This window comes from Stomoxys calcitrans, chromosome 5 (assembly GCF_963082655.1).
Source record: "Stomoxys calcitrans chromosome 5, idStoCalc2.1, whole genome shotgun sequence".
Lineage (NCBI taxonomy): Eukaryota > Metazoa > Arthropoda > Insecta > Diptera > Muscidae > Stomoxys > Stomoxys calcitrans.
Genome location: NC_081556.1, coordinates 42,696,743 through 42,717,665, shown reverse-complemented (window position 1 = coordinate 42,717,665; position 20,923 = coordinate 42,696,743). Strand labels below are relative to the sequence as shown.

Sequence of the window (20,923 nt, the reverse complement as noted above, 5' to 3'; positions counted from 1 at the left end):
GCAGTATATATAACATTCGGGCCGGCTGAACTTACCACATTTTTAGTTGTTTTGTTTTAATCATTATTACACGAATAAGTTTAATAATTTTGGAACCAATTGTGAAAAAAACCGACGCAATGACTATTTTTTCAGTACTAGCTCTAAAACGACATAGAGTTACCAAAGCAAAATAAAAAATCTAACTTTAGTTACCCACTTTCTATTGTAGATTTTTGAATACGAAATGCTATAATGGGTTTATTGTACTATAATCGAATACGACTGTTAAGAAGTTTGTAGCTTTTGCCTTTGTGAAAGCTTACGCCATTTCAAAAAGGTGGCATTTTCTTTGTTCAATACGACAACTCGGGCAACAGCTGTTTTATGTTGATGTTATGATTTGTGTAGCATTTAAGAGGGGTGTTCAGATGTTAAAATTTATTTAAATAAATCGTGGCATCTGCCAAAGCAAATACTATAGAATATATTTGTTTTTACTCATCAGCTGCGAAGGGTTGCCAGAATTTCACGAGAGGATTTTCTAATGTGAACATACCCATTAAAGAACTCAAAAAGTAAATGTCATGGCTGCTGCTGCTGAAATTGGTGAGATTATCCAAAATATTATTATTGTTATTAAATATTATTATTGTAAAATTATGTAAACTATAATCAAGATTCGCGGAATTCATAATTTGTGTAAAGAAATATGTCTAAATAAGGCTCGGAAATGGAAAATGTTTACAGGCGGCTTGAAGACTAGACCGATACTCATTATTTTTTCCAAAAAACAAAAACAACACCAAATTATATTGTTTTCTTAAAATTCAAAGTTAAATTTATACAAAGTGAAAATAAAACTACATGCTCTTGCTTTGATTTTGTGCATGGCAAATCCCACAGACTATGGGGATAGCTGTTAATAAACAACATTTTTTTTATTTTTGCCCTCACTGTTTTGACAATAAATAATTAAATTATCATTTTTCTGAAAGAATTATTGGAACGCGTCTTGTTGCGCTTAGGATGTGCGGATACCGACGACAAATTGGAAGCATGTGTTGGTCGGTTCCTGACACCGGTGATATTGAAAATCACTTCGCCACATGACACTGTTCGCAATAAGGTAAGTAAGAAATAGAGTTCCCAACTAACTGCTTGGAATTGATTTCTTAACGCTTCTTTAAAAGGTGGTAGAAGTTCTCACTCATATCAAAAGACGCCTGAGTTCCCGTCCTTTGGTTCAAATACCCGTTGAGGCTTTAATAGATCAATATAAAGCTTCGGCGAATTCACCTTTTCTACAGAATTTTGCCATTATATTCATTACCATGGGCTATCCACGTTTGAATCTGGAAACCCGTTCAAGCCTAGCAGCCAAGCTGATTGGTTGTGAGGAAAAACTGGAAAACTATCAGGATAAGTAAGTTGTCCTTAAAGAAACTAAACCATCAGTTGGTCTAATTCTTGTTTTTCAATTTCACTTTCTAGGCTCTTTATGTTGATTTTATCAGATTTAAATGAAATAAAATTACCTGACGACCCTGCTCAAAGAAAGGAGGTCTTAAAATTGGACGATAAACCAGAAATCAAAAAGAATTTCATGGCTCTACTGCAAGATGTACTACTCTTGCCCTATGGTGTTACACAAGACCAAGATGTTCCAACGCCAGGCATGAGTCCCCATTCATTTAAAAGAGTCGTTAATAACAATTGGAAAGCTGAAGAATTGGAAAATGTAAGTTTCTGCAAAGGGAAATTGGTGTATATTACACTATATGGGCATAATATGTGAAATGTATTACTCAATGATGAATGTGGTCTTAATTGGTATATTGAAAGTCTTATTGTCTTTCGTTCCGTTAAGTTCCCAGCTCACTAAAACAAACATTTATCCTTTATGCAAGTATGTAGCTACAACTACAAAACATGTTTCACAAGTGTCTGCAGATTCTTCTTGACGCGCCCCAGATTAGTCGCAGAGTTCTTGGATCTGAATATTCAACAGAATCAAGCAAACGAAAAAGGGAACACAACACACTGCTACTGGGCTGGCTACAGAGAGTATACCAATCGCCGCTATACCACTGGTCGAGAGGAAATTTCGAAACATCATTAACGCAGCAGCCGCTCGCTTTATACCAGCCGGTCGAATACCCCAATTGCGGCCCAATTTCCCGGCGCAGGCAGTGGTACTCGCAGACGAGCGTGATGGGATTCGTTGTATGGACCCCACTAACCCCAGAATCAGCGAGCTGAATCTGGAAATAAACAGGGTAGTCAACGAATCATAAGCGGAATTTGTGGCTGGAACTCTTGAGCAATGTTACTTAGGCACCGGTGTAGGCAAGCTGCGATCTACTGTTAAGTCACTCTCGAACCCCGGTAGACGGGGTGACAGCACCTCAATCACTTTTGGCGAAATAACCGTGACTGATCCGAGAACATGCGCCAGGTTGTTCAACCGTCAATTCATTGTGCATCCCGAGACTGACAGGGCAAGGAGGAGGGAGAGCCATACGCCGTATTCGTGGTCTCCGAGCCGATTAACAGCCATCACAATTTACCGTGGGCGAAGTTACGAATGTCATCCGTGGCGCCAAATCATCTAAGGCGTTGGGCCCCGACGGAATCTCTACATTGATGTTGAAAAATCTGGATTCACCTGGATTTGAGTACCCTACTACTGTCCTCAACCTGTCTTTGAACACTCTTATAGTTCCCGATGTCTGGAAAATGGACCGAGAGATCCCGCTACTAAGGCGTTGGGCCCCGACGGAATCTCTACATTGATGTTGAAAAATCTGGATTCACCTGGATTTGAGTACCCTACTACTGTCCTCAACCTGTCTTTGAACACTCTTATAGTTCCCGATATCTGGAAAATGGACCGAGTGATCCCGCTACTGAAGCCTAGAAAGGATCCGAGCTTGGGGTAGTCGTACAGACCAATCTCCCTTCTCTCACCAGTAGCAAAGACGATTGAGGCTTCCAAACTCGTAGGAAAATTTCCATTCGCCGAGCATCAACATGGATTTCGAAGACTGCATAGCGCAACAACAGCTTTGCATGGAATCACCGCACACATTTGTCCTGGCTTCAATCAGCCCAGGCCATGTGATAGGACGGTCCTCGTGGCACTGGACCTATCGAAGGCATTCGTCAAGGTCAGCCATGCCAAATTATTTGAGGACATCGCCAACACATCCCTCCAGCCAGGCCTGAAACGTTGGGTCGCGAATTATCTGTGTGGTCGCCAGTCATTTGTGGAATTTAGGGATAAGAAGTCGAAGCATCGTAGAGTGAAACAGGTAGTTCCCCAAGGTGGGGTGATATCTCCGGTACTGTTTAACATCTACCTATCCTCCATTCCACCCCCTCCAGACGGCATAAAGTTCGTATCATATGGCATCCGGCCCCCACCCATTGTTGACATCTGCGATAGGTTGAACGTCTACCTCAACGAACTTGCCTCATATTTCGCTGCAAGAAATCTTAAGATGTCTGCCACCAAATCTTCAGCCCCATTGTTCACCACAAACACGCGTAAGGTGAATGCCGAGCTGACTGTGGTGGTCGATGGAAAGACACTCTTTTTCTACTTGGCTGGGAAGGGTTCTTTTCACCTACAGACCCAGCTATATCAATTAGTACTGTGGGCATTTTTAACTAAACCTATTTTAAAAAATATTTCTCTTTTACCGCTTTAACACTTTTTTTCTTCTCATTTTCAGATCAAAAAGGGAATCGTTCGCTTCATTTGCTCCGGCATATTTAGTGATATTGATATTTTCCTTCTACTGGTAGTTGCCTCTTCGGATACTCGCTTCAGTGTGGCCACACCAGCCATAGCAGAACTGAGTAAAGTTGTTACTATATTAGACTTTACAGATCCCCATGTTACCATGCCCTTGTATTCATTATTTTTGGGCAATAATTCAAATGTGGCAGAACGTAAAACAACGCCCTCTTGTGCCAGAGTAAGGCAGAAACTTTTGCTATACCTAATCAAATGTCGCGGCAAGGCTATTAGTGTGCCCAAAGGCATACAGGTGGTTTTCGAGGGTCTATTCGGCTCGAATACCAATCAAAAATGTAAAGTTTTGTCTTTGCAATTTGCTGAAAATCTCATAAAAGAAGGCCCCTCAGAGATCATAACAAAAGTGTCCAAAGTGTTGCTGACTGGCTTTACAAAGCTGGTGGGCAAGGATTCGAATACGCCCAACGATGTGCAAATTGCTGCCTATTCAGCATTGGCCCAGCTATCGCGTTCATGTCCCACAGCCATAAATCAAGATTTGAAGATTGTACTGTCATATTTCAATCATTTGACCAATTCACCTCCGGATTTGCATAGCTCTATAAGAGAGGCTTTGGTGGCTATGGCTCCTGCATTTGCCTGGAAGCCAGAAGAACATAAGAAGGCTGACGAAGATGACTGTAGTGAAGCAGAAGTGGTGCAATTAACCGGCCAACAACATCTGTTGCTGGCCATGCTGTCAGATAATGCAGAATCTAAATTGCAAATTGTGCAAAATGTTTCGGGTATATTCTTGACAACCTGTTATCCGGAGCATTATGCACCAGCAAGATATTTGTTGCTGTTGATTGCCGGAGAGAGGTAAGTGTTTTTTTATTATATTACCAACAGTTTGATTATGTGTCTTTTTCTTAAGAAACTCCTTGCGTGAGAATATCACCTCCTATTTGTATGGTGTCTCCAAAAAGGATCACATAAACTATCAAATGTTATCCTCCATCGAATTTGCGGGCGAAGATAAAGCTGCTGAAGATTTCAATAGGCTCATAGCGGAACAAAGGCATGTCGTCTTGCCTAGTTTTAAATCAATGATGCGTCATGTCAATGAAATTGTCCATAAGAGATTGAAGAAAAATTTGACCGTGGTAGTTGGGCGTACCAAATTGCCATTCTCTTTGGAAGTATATGAAGAGGTAAGTAGCAGCTCTTTCTGTCTGACTATCATTGTAATTTTTGCATTGCTTTTTAAAGATTTTAGATTATCTACGCATCTGTTTGTGGTATTCTGCGGGTGCACGTTGTGCCCCTGGTGACACTAAATATCAACATAAGCTTAAGAACTACATACAATGTAACTATGAAGAGTCGGATAACAATGAATTGCATCAATATCTATTGTTCATCCAGAAAGCAGTGGAGGCCAGAAGGCGTATGTTTTTATAGGTTGTCCATAAAGGAAGATCTTTTATTCACCATTATGATTATTCCTTTCAGATGAATCGAATCTCTTGTGTTTGCATGACTTGCTGGGTGTGACTCCAGCTTTGTTGTGTAAATCGCAGATGCATTTACTGGAACCTTTATGCAATTCCTTAAAAGATGTCTCAGAAGCTATGCGTTCCCATGTGGCTCAGCTTGTTGGCATTCTATGGGCTTATGGCTTCGACGAATCTGAATTTAATTCTCAAGTAATGTTTCAGTATGACACCTGGCGTTCATTTTTTAATCTAAACTCTTTGTTATATAGATTAGTGATAGTCTGAAAACGTTGACTCAGAAATCTTTGGAACATAAACACGGCTGGCTTTTGGTTTTGGGACATTCCTTCAGCCGGATCATACAAAAATATAAAGAAACTGAAGTTGCTAAGGACTTACAAAAGTGGCCAGAATTTGTTGATGCCATCAAAGTTATAGGTAAAGTCATTACATTTTACTAACCTACTTTATAGCCTAAAAGATTTGTGGAGCATGTGTAAAGGTAGGTATGTTTCCCAAGTCTTCTTAGATCATTGAGGATGAAACGTTAGTATCCTATTACAAAGAAGCTTCAGAATTGTGGGAACCGGTTGAGTTCGGCCAGGCTGTGTTTAAAGTGTTAGCAAGAAAGATTATTCGTAAAATTTATGGACCAGTTTGCATTGATGGAGAGTACGAACTGTATGAGTATGAGGACGGTAGCATAGTGTCAAAATACAACGGTTGCGTTGGCTAGGCCATATTGTCAGTATGAACGAAGAAGCTGCAGTGAAGAAGTCAGTATCAAAATACAACGGTTGCGTTGGCTAGACCATATTGTCAGTATGAATGAAGAAGTCTCTTGAAGGGGGGTCCGATGGAAAGATCAAGTGGTAAAAGACATCTCGAAACTTGGTGTCAGAGATTTTAGAAGGGGCGCAGAAGATCGAGGCGCTTAAAATCCTATTCTAAGTTCGGCTAATGGGACAAATGTTCTGTCATAGCCAATTAAAGTATAGCATTCGCAAACAATTTCTTTTACCCCATGAAAACCTTTTTTTTGCATCGGAATGACTCAATAGAAACATACGCCGACCCGGGAGCAGTATTATGTGTCTGTTTATTTCGGTTATGTCACAATTAAATCCATCCTCTCACAGTTTCCGCGTGGTATAACCAGTGCATGTGAGTTTTGAGTTGTCGAGTCTCGCGTTAGTCATGTGATTCGTGACCGTGATTAATTAAAATTCTCGTGCGTTAGCGTGAGTGGGTGAAACCATGCTCCCGACGTTATTCACGACTCATGCGAAACTCATGGTAAAATCCCCGACTCACGGCTCATAAGGCGCTCACGACACACGAGAAGCTCACGATTTACGTGACATAACTAACAAGAAATTCAATACTAACATTAACAAAAAAATCTCGTGATGTCATAATTTTCTCGTGGGTTGTGAGTAACTCGTGGTGAATACGTCGTTAGTCGATTGTTAGGTTAGGTAAGTTAGGTAGTCCTTTATAGACTCACTTAGACAATTTTATGTCCATTGTGATACCACAGTAGCGACACACCAAGGCTTCTGGCGGCAATCGAACCCACGACCCCTGCATTGGTAATCCAAGCACGCTACCAACTCGGCTACCGGGGCGCCCTATTGTTTCGTAAGGCGTGAGTGTAACATCAGTCATAATTTTCGCGTGAGTCGTGCGTGGGTAAAATTTTTGTCTCGTGAGCGTGCGTAAATGTGAGTGGACACAAAAAAAAATCTTTCGTCAAAATGATTCCCCTGGTTTTAATCAGAGGAGTGCTGCGAGTCACTCCCTGGCCAGAGATTAAAGGCCAATCTTTCGTCTTTAGGACCTTGAAGAGACTACTAGACATTTGTATTAGGGACCGTTTCAATCCTGCACTAGCATACGGCTATCAGCTATCATGCTAACAAGTGTCGGTCGGTTGACGGTGCTTGTCATGATGCGGTTGGCTACATTGAAGGGAATTTCGTGGTGTGTGACTTCTCATTCATTGAAAACCTTGGAGAGACTACTGGACACGTGTATTTGGGACCGTTTCCATGCTTCGGACATTTAATATCGTACATATGGGGTCCATACATGAAGTTTTGGTGGACATAAGCGGCCCCTCAAATGGTGAATTGGGTTGATTCGATGCTGAAAAGCTGAATTATCCACGTTTTACTTCGTTGTTGTTGTAGCAGTGTGTTGTACACTGAGGCAGCAGCCCTTACCGATGAAGCACTCCATCGGTTCGTACAACCGGCTGGCAAGGGATTGCCTTGTGCTTTGGCTATATTTCCTTTTTTTCCTTGGGATTTGACTACCTTTTTCTAATCTTCCAAATTGTTTCTTAATATTCTGCTGTATGAAAAAAGAGCAAAAACTTTTCTTCAAATTTAACTCCTCGCTGATATTAGTATTTTCTGTTTTTAATTATAGCCGAAATTTTGGTGAAAGGACCTCAACATTTGTTAATATCAGCTGCTGTCAAGTGCTTTTCTATGATTAGCAAATGGACCGAAATACCAAATGTCGAATTGGCCATAACTTTCCAAACCAGTGATAATGATAACAACGATGATGATGATGAGGAAATGACTGAGTATAGTATGTATCACTTAGTCAAATAAAGTTTAATCATTTAAATTGTCTTTTTTATTCGTTACAGCTGCTACGGGTTCCACAAAATTCTTTATATTCACCGTGGTTCACAAACTTCTGAAAAGTTCTTCCGTTCGTCCCCAGATAAGAGGCGAGGCAGCCAAATGCCTGGGAAATTTAGCCATAGGAGATGGCCAATATTTTACTCAACGTAATTTGGACAAATTTCTAGCCTTGGCTAAAATTCAAAAGGATGCTGCTTTGAATATTGCCATTTCTGATGCTATAGCCACTACTCTGTGTGGTTATGATATCAGTGAAGGTACTCCTTCGGAAAACTTCATCAATCCCCATTGCACAGATGAGTCATTTGAGAAATTCTTAAATACTCTCATACGTTTGGTATCAGAACCCAATCCCCAAAGTCGTCAATCGTGTTCGGTGTGGCTTCTAGCAGTGGTCAAAAACTGTAGCTATCGTCCCGCAGTGCTAAACAAAAAGCAAATGTTGCAATATGCCTTTACGGAGCTATTGTCCGATGATAGTGGTAAGTTTCATATGTTAAGGGAATATCATACATGCGTACAATGGTATTTTTCTTTCATTAGAATTTGTGCAGGATGTCGCCTCACGAGGTTTGGGCTTGGTGTACAATTTATCTGATCCCAATAGCCAAAATGATTTGGCCAATTCTTTGTTAGACCAATTAATGGGAGGTAAGCGTAAGGTGAACAAGGTCAATGAGGATACAGAACTATTTGCTGAAGGCATGCTGGGCAAAACACCAACTGGGTAGGTTTATAGTCAAACTTTAATATTTACCAAATATAATCTCATTTCTCTTGATCCCTACTATAGTGGCAATATAACCACCTATAAGGAACTTTGTTCTCTGGCCTCTGATCTCAATCAACCCGAAATGATCTATCAATTTATGCAATTGGCCAATCACAATGCTTCCTGGACCAGCAAACTTGGTGCTGCCTTTGGTCTGAAATCTCTTTCCAGTGAAACAAAAGCCAAAATGCAGCCTTATTTTGGCAAAATAATACCCCGCTTGTATCGCTATAAATATGATCCAACGCCGAAAATTCAAAACTCCATGATTTCCATATGGGATTCTATTGTCTCTGAACCCAAGGAGGTAGTCGAGCAGTATTATTGGGAAATTTTGCGTGAACTCTTGGATAATTTAACATTTAATGAGTGGCGTGTGCGTATTGCATGTTGTTTAGCTGTAAGAGATTTACTTAGGCGACCTAATGGTTTACGTTTGCGCACAGAGGAGAAAAATCGTAATACCAGTAGTGCACCATTGTCGCCCTCGAAAAGTAATGCCATGGAAGTGGGTAAGATTTTTTTTAAATTTATCTTTTTGAGATATCAAACGATTTTTTTTTTGTTTCATTTAACAGTTATAAGAAATTAATTGATTCTTCTTTTTTTTTTTTTTGTTATTAACAGATGATGTTCCAGAACCGGAATTAAAGGAATTATGGTCTCAACTATTTCGTGTAATGGATGACATTCATGAGGGTACCAGATTAGCTGCAGAGGGCACTGCCCTCTTCCTTAGTAAGGTTAGTTGAAAAATGCTAATTTTCCCACGAACATTCCATTGAGAAACGTTGGTCAGATTTTTTTTTTGGTGAATCTTCCAATGACAACTTGTTTTAGAAAATCTGATAATTTTTCTTTACTTTAAGTCTTAAGTCTTTTCACTCAGAAGTTGTCTCGATGTTCCCGTTGCTCAAGCTAGCCTGTAAAGTTTCCCAAGACTATTTTTTTGGTATTGTTGTCGACTTATACTTGCATGCGGGGATAGCAATTGTTGATAAGCTCCCTCTGGAGAGCAATGTCGTTTCGATTAGAGCTAGCAAAATATCGATGGCATTATCGATATATTTTTTTCTTTAAATCGATTGATATTTTTCGTTAAATTTTCGGCGAAAATTTAACAAAAATAAGCGTTCCGACACTGAATGTATCCTTAAAGATACATTGCGCCTACAAAGGTCGCGGTTTTCATCAGATTGGGCTAAGATTTTGTACTATGATTGCTTTCATGACTTCCAACAGACTATAAAATTTTGATTTATTCGGTCTGTTGTTGTTTTAGCTGTTTGGTGTATTCTACCTTTCGTCTGCTTGATTCTGTTAAGTATCCAGGAACTCTGCGACTATGATGGGGTGCGTACAGACAGACTCTGGGTCTGAGTCGAGTGGGTCTGGCTAGGCAGTTGTTGTTGTAACAGTTTATTGTGTTCTATCTTTCGTCTGCTTGATTCTGTTGAGTGTCAAGACCCAGGAACTTTGCGACTAAATGGGGTGCGTCCACAGGGATCTGGGTCTGAGTATCGTGAGGTCCCTGGCTACAATCGGGAAATACATCTTGCACGTCGGCATCAAGCTTGCTCTGTAGGAGTTGAGGCGACTGCATCTGCCGGAACGTAATTGAGCCAGAACTACTCTGGTTTGCCGGGGGAGGTGGTCGTTCTCCAAGGACTACATTCACTCGATACCCATTTACCGCATCTGCTACCGTGTCTGCAATGGAAGGCGGTCGTTCTCCAAGGACTACTATCACTCGATAGCCATTTACCGCATCTGATACCGTGTCTGCATGAATATTGTCTAGGCTTGGTTGATATGCCGCTTGATCTACAGGTTCTCTCTTGTAGCGCTGAACCTCACACTCTAGATCATGTATATCTACCTTAAGGCTTCTGGGCGGTGGATATCTATCCACAAGATGATGATTTGGATAGCCTTTACGATAACAGCCCATAAGGTTTTCTCTTCGCACGGGTAGCATCTTGGTCTCCTGATGGAAGTGGTCCAGATGAGAACTGAGGAGACAGCCCGTTGCAGTGCAGATCTGAATATTATTCCTCTGCGTGTCACAGAGCTGACGAGACCACACTGGCGCTGCATAACATACCACACCGGTCAATTGCTTTGTACATGGTCAACAAGGTTTCTTTGTCAGCACCCCAAGTGCTGCCAGCAAGTGACTTGAGGACCTTGTTTCTACATTTGACTTTACTTCGACTTCTTATCCCTAAATTCCACAAATGACTGGCGACTGGCGAAGAGATGGCGAGACCCTCAAATAGTTTGGCATGGTTGACCGTGTCGAATGCCTTCGTCCAGCGCCACCAGGACTGTCTTATAACATGGCCTGTTCTGATTGAAGCCATAGCATATGTGTGCGCTGATGGCATGCAAAGCAATTGTTGTGCTACGCAGTCTTCGAAATCTATGTTGATGCTCGTGGAATGGAAATTCTCCTACGAGGCTCGGGAGAAGTAATGCCTCAAGCGTCTTTGCTAATGGTGAGAGATGGGAGATCGGCCTTTTAGAAACTAGGGTCCTTTCCAGGCTTTAGTAGCAGGATCACTCTGCCCATTTTCCAGACATCGGGAACCATAAAAGTGTTCAAAGACAGATTGAGGACTAAGGTACTCAATTCCAGGTAGATCCAGATTCTTCAGCATCAGTGTAGAGATTCCCTCGGGGTCCAACGGCTTGGATGTTTTGGGGACACGGATGACATTCGTAACTTCGCCCACGGGTAATTGATACGACGAATGGCTCTCCTCCTTGCCCTGTCACTCTCGAGGTGCACAATAAATTGACGGTTGAATAACCTGGCGCATTTCTTCGTAACAGTCACGGTTATTTCGCCAAAAGTGACTGAGGTCCTGGCATCCCGTCTATCAGGGTTCTTAACAGTAGGCCATAGCTTGCCTAAACCGATGTGCTTATGTTCGTTAACTACCCTGTTTATTTCCAGATTAAGCTCGCTGATTCTGGGTTAAAGCGAGCGGCTGCTGGGTTAATGAAGTCTCGGAATGTCCTTTCGGCAACTACCACATTCGAGGGGGGTGTGAGTTCACTGAAGCGGCGATTGGTGTACTCTCTGAAGCCAGCCCAATCGGCCTTCTTCTGATTGATAAACGTCCGGCGCTCAGAGGTTATGAAGTCGTTTCGGTCGATGGAGAGAATTATTGAGTAATTGAGGTGGTCTAATTCCAAAGAAATTATGGCTTGGCAGGATACGTCACTCAGGAGATCAGGGCATGCGAGCTGCAGCATCTCCTCGTTATGATAGTGGGGGCATACTTATTCACAGTGCAAAACTTGGAACCCCAATATGCTCTGCCAAAGCTATGTGCTGCTGATCGTTACCTAGGGGAGAATGGTACAAAATGTGATGCGCATTAAAGTCTCCTAGAACCAGGCGATTATGGCGAAAGGATTTTAATTGGGGACTTGTACGCTGGCCATTAACTGGGTTACAACTACCAACCGGCGGCATGTACACCTTGCACAGCTGTATTTCGGGAGTATCAGACTTGATTGCTATACCCATACACTCCATGTAGGAGACACTAGATGGGTCTATATTTCACGAAATGGTTGTTGTTGTTGTAGCCACATTTTCATGTGGAGTTGGCGATCCTCGTCAAGCTCCTGTAGATGAGCAAGCTTGTTTCGGTCCAAACGAGCGATTGCCGCAGGAACAGACTGACCATTGATTATTTAAAGGCGCCAATAACCCGCCTTGTCATATCGAGCATCATATTCCTATGATGCATTTGTGCAAGAGCCGGTGCCGCCCGGCCTCTCACTGGGATTCTCCGCTCGATACCGCTGATTGCCCGCGACTGAGATTGCAGCTACTCCGTATGGAGCATTCCACTATCAGCCACCTATGAACGGTAGCTCGCAGCTAAGCTTCTCTTGACAGCTATGAACAAACACCACACAGATCGGACCTCAATGTTCCAGCCTGTGTGGTGCTCACAGCTATCTCGTGCCGTACACGGAATGGTGTATCACGAATGTTGCGGTTATCGATAGTTTGCCAGCTCTATTTAAGGTGCATAAACCCTATCGCTGGGCCTAGATCCAGTCCTTCTTGTTTCATGGCGCTTAAAACAAATATTCCAAATTATATTATCATATACCCCCACAAATAGTGTAACTAGACTAAACATAAAACATCGTTCACAGCTTTGTGTCACAGCGGCCTCCTCCGATCATGGAAAATCTGGTACAGCAGTAGCTTCGTCTATATTACCCTTCCTTTTGGAAACAGGTGTAATACATACGGTGGCGGACATAAGAAAAATTAGCATAAGAACTATATCAGAGATGATAGATTCATCGGGAGCCCTGCTAGCACCACATTTGCCCTCCCTCATACCTTGTCTGCTGAAGGCTACAGGAGAATTGGAATCAACAAAGCTATCGTATTTATCCACACGCTTGGGAGCAGACCATGATGCGCAAGAAAAAGTCGATTCTCTTAGAGCAGAGGCTGCCAAATCACACCACACCACAGAGGCCACAGCAAAGGTAGAAGAAAACTTGAAATTTTTATAGCAATAGACATTTTTTGTTTAAATATTCTCTCCTTTCAAACAGTGCGTACGTTTTGTGGATTATGCTGCTTTGGAGAAAATGACACCCGCCGTTTTGGATTTGATAAAAACCTCTGTGAATTTGGGTACTAAAATCGCCTGTGCCCATTTAATATGTCTGGTAGGCATTAAAATACCATTTGAAACTGTCACGAAACTGTTATAAACTGTCCTACTATTGAATTTCAGATTAGTATACGTTTGGGCAAGGAAATGACACCTTTAGTTGGTAAATATTTGGGTGCCTGTTTTGTGGGAATTAAAGATCGCAATGCCACTGTACGCAAGTACTATGCCAGTGCTATTGGTCATTTAATAGGCATTGCAAAGGTAAGTCTCTGTTAAAATATTTTCTCAAAACAAATTGTTATGGCCTTGTCTCACCCACGCCAGGAACAATCCATTCGCAATTTATTTGTTAAACTGGACGAATTGTATATGGAAAATACCAGCAATCGCTCAGCAGTAATACTCGTTTTGCAATCCATCAATAAACGTCATAATGAGCTTATAAAAGACTATCTAGATAGCGCCCTGCCACTGATATTTTTTGCCATGCACGAGGAACAGACAGAGGAAAATAAAGCCAACATTGAACTGTGGAGGGATTTGTGGAATGAGGTTAGTTCGGGAGATGCGGGAATACGCATGAATCTCAATGTCATAGTGCCGAAATTGGAGAAAGCTCTGAACGATGCCAGCTGGTCTAGAAAGGCGCAGGCAGCCAATGCCATAAAGACCATAGCAAAACGTCTAAAGGATACACTGCAAGAGCCGGATCGTTTGCAGTTAATTAATTTGCTCATAAACGGTCTTCAGGGTCGTACATTTCAAGGCAAGGAACGTCTATTGCAGGCATTGGCTGCTTTATGCAAAGGCTTAGATCGTAACCATGAAATATGTGAGCGAATTGTTGAGGCAGCCTTAAAGGAATGCCGCAAAGAGGAGCCCCAGTATCGCACATTGGTCTTATCCAGTTTAGGGGATATACTGGAAGAGCTTGAGGTGGATCGCTTTGAAGAAGTCTACAATATGCTTTGGTATATCCTAGATAAAAAGGCGCTGCGTAAATTATCTACTTCGGATGATGATGGTGAGGAGGAGGAACAAGATTTAACCACTGACGAGCGTAATAGACGTGCCACCATATTAAATAAACTCAAAGAGACGGTCTGTGAGACTTTGGGCAAATCATGGCCCCGAAATTCGCTGGAGACTCAAACAAAATATCAGCAATTGTTTGCCGAACGTTGCTCTACCATTATAATTGATAACACAAGGCCAGTGCAAGTTAGCCTAATGGTGGCCTTGGCCAAATTCACAGAACGTTTGCAAATTCTTGGTAACCCCGGCAACGAAGACGAAGCCCCAAATACAATGACGGGCAATAAAGAAAAGAAAGTTAAAGTAGACAAAGAAATGGAACGTGGTATTATAGTGGAGAAAATCTGCAAAGATGTATTGTCAGCCGTGACTTATGCTGCGGGTAAGTGATTGAAATGTCATTTGGTTTTGTAACGACAAGTTCAACTCTGCTTGCTGTGGCATTGTCTGCCACAGAAAATTGTTTGTCAGTGACAGAGAAATGGTAAGGCGAATGGGACTTATGTATCGATTGCTATTTATATCGGATTTTACAATAAGGACTTGACTCATCAAATTTACTCTTCAATAAACCGATTGTAACGTGTGTTGTGTGGCTTGTGGCAACGTCTTTCAATTCAATTCAAAAATAATCAGTAATCATGATGCGGTAGCGTTCACGGTAACGTGTCGATTGACATCGTCGACTGAGAAGTATGGCCCAATGACGCAGTCGGCTTGCAAACCGCACCAAATAGTTATTTTTTGTGCCTGAAGTGTTGATCCGTGAAGCACATGTGGATTTTCATCTGAACAATAACGCATATTTTTTTTTTTTTTGGTGAACCCATTGACCAAAAAAAATTGGAGTCAACGACCTTAAAGTAGCGGTCACCGACTCCGAATTTCTGCAGTAAATTTGTATGATTTGCAGACATCAATTGAAATTAATTGTTCGTTGAATAGTGGAAGACTGCGTGCACAAATTAAATTCAAAGTTGTTGTTGTAGCGACATGTGGATATAGAGCTCCTCGTCAAGCTCCTTCCGGTCCAAAAGACCGAACACCGTGGAAACATGTTGGCCATTGTCCATTATCATATCAAGCATTGTAGACACTCAGTATTTATGCAAGTGCCGGTGCCGCCCGGTCTCTCATTGTGACACTCCACTGGATACCGCTGATTGTCCGCGACTGCAATTGCAGCAATCCCATAGCTGCCGGTAGTAGGTACCAGGTTGACCCGATGGAGTCCTTTATCGGCAAGGGCTCCCACCTCAGTGTACAACACACTGCTACAACAACAACAACTCGGTAACTCGCAACTAAGCTCCTCATGACAACGATTAACTACACACAGATCGAAGCTCAAAGCTCCAGCCTGTATGGTCCCATGCCGCGAAAAAGTTGTCAAGTCCCTAGTAAAAACCCTATGTTGTTGTGGTAGCCACATTTTCATGTAGAGGTGGCGATCCTCGTCAAGCTCCTGTAGGTGAGCAAGCTCTTTCCGGAGCGATCGCTGTGGGAACAGGCAGGCCTTGGTTATTTAAAGGCGCCAATAACTTCGCCCTGTCATATCAAGCATCATAGGCACTCAAGAGCACCGGCTCTTGCACATCACTGAGATTCTCCTCTCGATACCGCTGCTTGTGCGCGACTGCCGTTGCAGCTACTCCGTATGGAGTATTCCAATATCCGCAACCTGTGGACGCGCCCGGTAGCTCGCAGCCGAGCTTCTCGTGACAGCAATAACCACCACACAGATTGGATCTCAATGTTCCAGTCTGTGTGGTGCTTACAACTATCCCGTGCCGGGATTAAACCCAATATATGGTAGCAATTTTTAAACTATTCACTTCCGTGCCAGACTTATGCTAAGGGCTGCGGGATGCGAGGGGGTTGTAATGGGTTTATGTCCACTTCATGACCGAAAGACGATTGCGATTGGCTAAAGCTCAGTGGTTACGTATTATCAGACGCTAGACAGGCTACACAGTTTACCGGGACGTGATTATCTTACGGCGTTATTGAGGCAATTGGTCACCGGGACTCGGGACTAGGCGGTTGTACATTACATTACACGGTAGCGCAGAAGTTAGCATGTCTGCCTATGACGCTGAACGACTGGGTTCGAATCCTGGCGAGACCATCAGAAAAAATTTTCAGCGGCGGTTTTCCCCTCCTAATGCTGGCCAATACCGGAACGCGTGGGTGAATGGCTCCTGTATCTGAGGGATAAGGAAAGAAAATCAACGAGACGCTAAGAGGTAAGGACAGAACACTGGCTAGGCTAATCATCGAGTCGTTATTCACTATTAACGTGAACGTGACATTAGGTCACCGGAACGCTGGCTGGGCTAATTACTGAGACATGATTTACTCACGAATTAAACGTGGGATAAGGTCACCGGAACGCGTGGTGAATGGCTCTTGTAACTGAGGGACAAGGAGTGAATAAAACCGGGACGCTGAAGGACAGCATTCACGACGTGAACGTGACATTAGGTCACCGGAATGCCTCCTGTGTCTTAGGGACAATAACAGATCCCTGGGCAGACTAATCACCGAGACGATTAAGTCACGGCGTGAAAGTGTATTGCACATCCGGGAGTAGGCGGTTCTAAGTTAAGTTTAGTCAGCGGATCCTGTGTAGATCAAACACTGAGGCGTGGTACACTCATGATGTGATCTTGGACCTAGGTCACCGGGACCCGACGTTTATAACAATCTGGCTAAACTTATCACTGGGACAATATTCATTCACGACTTGAACGCCGCACTCACGCGCAGAACGCGAAAGTAGGCGGTTGTAAAAAACGCATGTTCAATGGCTCCTGAGTCTTAGGTAAGAACTTTGGCTATGCCATCACTTACACCTTAAACGCGTCAATACGTCACCTGGACGCAGGTGTAGATAATTGTAACGAAAGCATGGTCATTGTAACAGTGGCACCTGTGAGGGACGCTGGAGTAGGTGGTTGCAACAAAGGGTGGTTCAGTGGTTTCAGTCTGTGAGGGACATGGACAGACCTCTGGCTAGACTTATCACTGGGACAATATTGATTCACGATGTAAACGCGGCACTCACGACCAGAACGCGGGAGAAGGCGGTTGTAACAAACGCGTGGTCGATGGCTGTTGTGTCTGATAGACACGAAAAGAACTATGGCTAGGCTAAACATTGCGATATGATTAATTCACGTGACACTACGATTAACTTGAACGTGACACTACGTCACCTGGACGCGGGAGTAGGTGGATGTGACGAAAGTGTGGTCAATGGCACCTGTGAGGGAAAAGGGCAGAACGCAGGTTGTGCTAATCACCGAGACCTAATTCACGCACGATCTGAACTTGGCACTAGATCACCGGAAAGCGGGAATATGCTGTTGTATCGAACGCTTGACTCAGTGGCTCCTGTGCCTGAGGGACAAAGACAGAATTCTGGCCGAGCTTATCATCGAGACGTGACACTAACGGCTCTAATTCGTCACCTCCGACTAAGCTTTACAATCAGTGCCTTCAGTGACTGTGAGAGTGCCAAAAAATTTCGAACGAATCACATTACCAATCTCCGAGATCTGGTATTTTTGAAAACTAGGTTAATGAGAAATGCTTTTTCGGGGAGACATTTCGACTCAAATATGGATATCAAATTCTTGCTCCACTTCCAAATCCCTTTAATTTGAGCCCTATATTGCCATGGTTGATAAGTAAGAACCGTTTGGAGGGTGTTTTGGGGCTGGGGCGCCCACCGACACTTTGCCCTGAAAATAGATATCAAATTCGTTCTTTACTCCCAAATATCGTTGATTTGAACACCATATTGCTATAGTCGGAAGTGAAGTTCATTTTAGATTGTGATTTAGGGCGGACCCCCAAACTCTTGGCTCCAAAATTGGTTATCAAATTCGATTTCTACTCTCAAAAACCTTTCATTTGAGTCCCATATTACCATAGTGGGCCAATTAACCTATTCGACGTAGATTTAGGAGGAAAAGCGCCACCCAGACTTGAATGCAAATTATAATGTCATATTCGTAATCTACTCCCAAAAATCTTTCATTTTAATCCCATATGCCCATTTGAGGGTATTTGGGGTTGGAGCGACCTCCCATTAATTTGACCTAATTTTTTATGCCATATTTGTAATCTACTGCAGAATACTTTTCATTTGAGTAGCATATTGATAGGAACGTCGTATATATGTTTATAGGAGTTTTGGGCTTGGGGCGGCCAGCTGGGTACTTGGATCTAAAATCTAATACGATATTCGTTTTCTAATCTCCAATACCTTTCATTTGATACCCATATTGTGCCTATCAGTCCACTTTTGATTTTGGGTAGGGGGGAGGGTCCGCCACAATCCGATATCTAAAAATTATATAACCTATGTGAAAATTTTAAGAAATTCGGTTCAGCCGTTTTTGATTCTACGGAACAAACAAAAAAACCAAATCTCATATAGTCATGATGGGTCATATGCCCATATGGGGCGTTGTTTTGAGGGTGGGGTGAGGTGACCCCCTACACTTCGATGTGATTTTGTATGCCATATTCCTAATCTACTCCCGAATACCTTTCATTTGAGTCCCATATTGATATGGACGTTCAATTTGTCTGGTTTTAGAAGGTTTGGGATTAGGGCGACTTCCTGGGTATTTGGACCCAATTTTTGATACCATATTCGTATTCTGCTTTTTATTTGAGTCCCATATTGTCCTTATCGGTCCACTTTTGATTTTGGGTGGTGTTTTTGTGGTAACGGGGGAGAGTCCGCCTCCTTCCGATATCAACAAATTATAAAGCGTATTCCGTCTTCACGACTATATTCTTGAATCGGACAGCACTCATTGATATGTGAGAAGTTTGGCCCTGTTTCTTAATGAAATGTTCAGGGGCAAATTTGCATTTTTACCTCCTCTTTTGCTTTCCACAGTGTAAACAATGAATAATGTGTTGCTTTTTTTCATTTTACTTCCAGGTATACCCCATACTGGCTTGAAAAAGGAGGCTCTCAGCATTGTGCTTATCTTAATAAAGCGTCTTATCGAGGCCAAAGACTTTAAACATTTGGCAATGATTAAGCAGAACTTTGAAGAAAATCTGCCTAAATTTCAAAAGGATTCAGCGCCAGAAGTTCGTTGTCGCATCAAGGACATTGAGGAGAAATTTACCAAGTCAGGAATTCAAGATCATTGATAATGGGGGTTATTTTTATGTGAAAACATATAAAGTGAAAGGCTAATAATAGCGGTGTGGTCTCAAATTAAGTAAACATTTCTGAAATGAATTAAATGGTGTCTATTTTTAAGTGTAATATACAGGTAATTATTAAACGTCGCATTATCACTGACACGAACACAAGAAGCTGAAGCTAAGAAGCTGTAATTATCATATTATTTGACAGCTTATTTTAGCATTTGGCAAATTGGCAATTAAATAAGTTACCTTAGATGTACAATAAAAATGTGGGTAACATAATATGTCTGTTCAGTTTGGGATATAAGTTTTGATTCGTTTTGGAGAACATTTTATTCAAATTTTATCTTTAAAGAACATTTTTTTCAAACTTCGTCTTTTCAGAAAATTTCATTCAAATTTTATATTCGGAGATTTCGGGTGATGCCCTAAATAAATGGTCCTACATTTGGAAATCAAATGCGTATTCTACTCCCAAATACCTTTATCTGAGCACCATATTGCAATGGTCAGTAAAAAATTGCTGTTTGTGGAGTATTTTGGGAAAGGGGAAGACCCCAAGAAAATTGGTCCCGAAAGTGGGTATCAATTCTTGCTCTACCCAACCACCCCCCCAATACCTTTCATTTAAGCCCCACATTGACATGGTCGGTAAATATGCCCGATTTGGGGGTGTTTTGGAGAGTGGGGTGGTCCCCCAAACACTAAGCCCTGAAAATATATCAGCAACGTGCTCTATTCTCATATATTTATATATCATTTATTTGAACCCCATGGCAATGGCAATCCATTGGCCTCAAAATTGGATATCAAATTCGTTTTCTAATCTCAAATACCATTCATTTAAAACCCTTATTGCAAAAGCTATCAAATACGTCCGGTTTGGGGTATGGGCCCTAAAAACAATGAATATCGAGGTCCACCCAAATTGTCTTGGTGAGCAAATTCCTCCTACTTGAGGGTTGTTGTGGTGGTGAGACGTCCCCTAGGCAGTTGGTCCCGAATGTTGATGTCAGATTCATGGTCTACTCCCAAATACCCTTCATTTGAGCTCCATTTTTCCATAGTCGACAAACATGACCGGTTTGGGGGTGTTTTGGGAGATGGGGCGGCCACTCAGTGACTTGGCTTTGAAAATATATATATCAGATTCGTGTTCTACTCTAAAATACCTCTCAATTGAGTCTCATATTGCAATGGTCACCAAATACATCCTATTTGGGTGGTGTTATGGGGGTGGGGTGGCCCCATAGACACTTTTCCCGAACATTGATATCAGATTCGTTTTTTACTTCCAAAGACCTTTCATTTGAGTCCCATATTGTTATGGTCTTAAATTTGTCTTTGGGGTATGTTCTTGGGGATGGGCGGCCCCCCAAACACTTGGCCCCACA

General features: G+C 42.2%; 1 protein-coding gene across 1 annotated transcript; it reads left to right on the top strand.

The window, feature by feature from the left end:
• The first annotated feature begins 481 nt into the window (after positions 1 to 481).
• Positions 482 to 19,625, top strand: LOC106087155 (proteasome-associated protein ECM29 homolog). The gene is made up of 19 exons (XM_013252082.2): positions 482 to 588; positions 978 to 1,108; positions 1,173 to 1,405; positions 1,474 to 1,720; positions 3,717 to 4,603; positions 4,659 to 4,935; positions 4,994 to 5,171; positions 5,237 to 5,430; positions 5,490 to 5,658; positions 7,654 to 7,821; positions 7,883 to 8,362; positions 8,424 to 8,607; positions 8,674 to 9,164; positions 9,280 to 9,395; positions 12,835 to 13,179; positions 13,249 to 13,365; positions 13,434 to 13,574; positions 13,638 to 14,730; positions 19,312 to 19,625. Exons 1-19 carry the CDS (start codon positions 567 to 569, stop codon positions 19,527 to 19,529), a joined length of 5,691 nt encoding a protein of 1,896 aa, XP_013107536.2. The 5' UTR covers positions 482 to 566; the 3' UTR covers positions 19,530 to 19,625.
• The last annotated feature ends 1,298 nt before the right edge of the window (positions 19,626 to 20,923 follow it).

Coding starts and splice junctions, on each gene's coding strand:
- LOC106087155 (XM_013252082.2), top strand. CDS start 567: ATGGCTGCTGCTGCTGAAATTG. Junction 9,165..9,279: donor AAGTAATGCCATGGAAGTGG/GTAAGATTTTTT, acceptor TGTTATTAACAG/ATGATGTTCCAGAACCGGAA. Junction 14,731..19,311: donor AGCCGTGACTTATGCTGCGG/GTAAGTGATTGA, acceptor TTTTACTTCCAG/GTATACCCCATACTGGCTTG.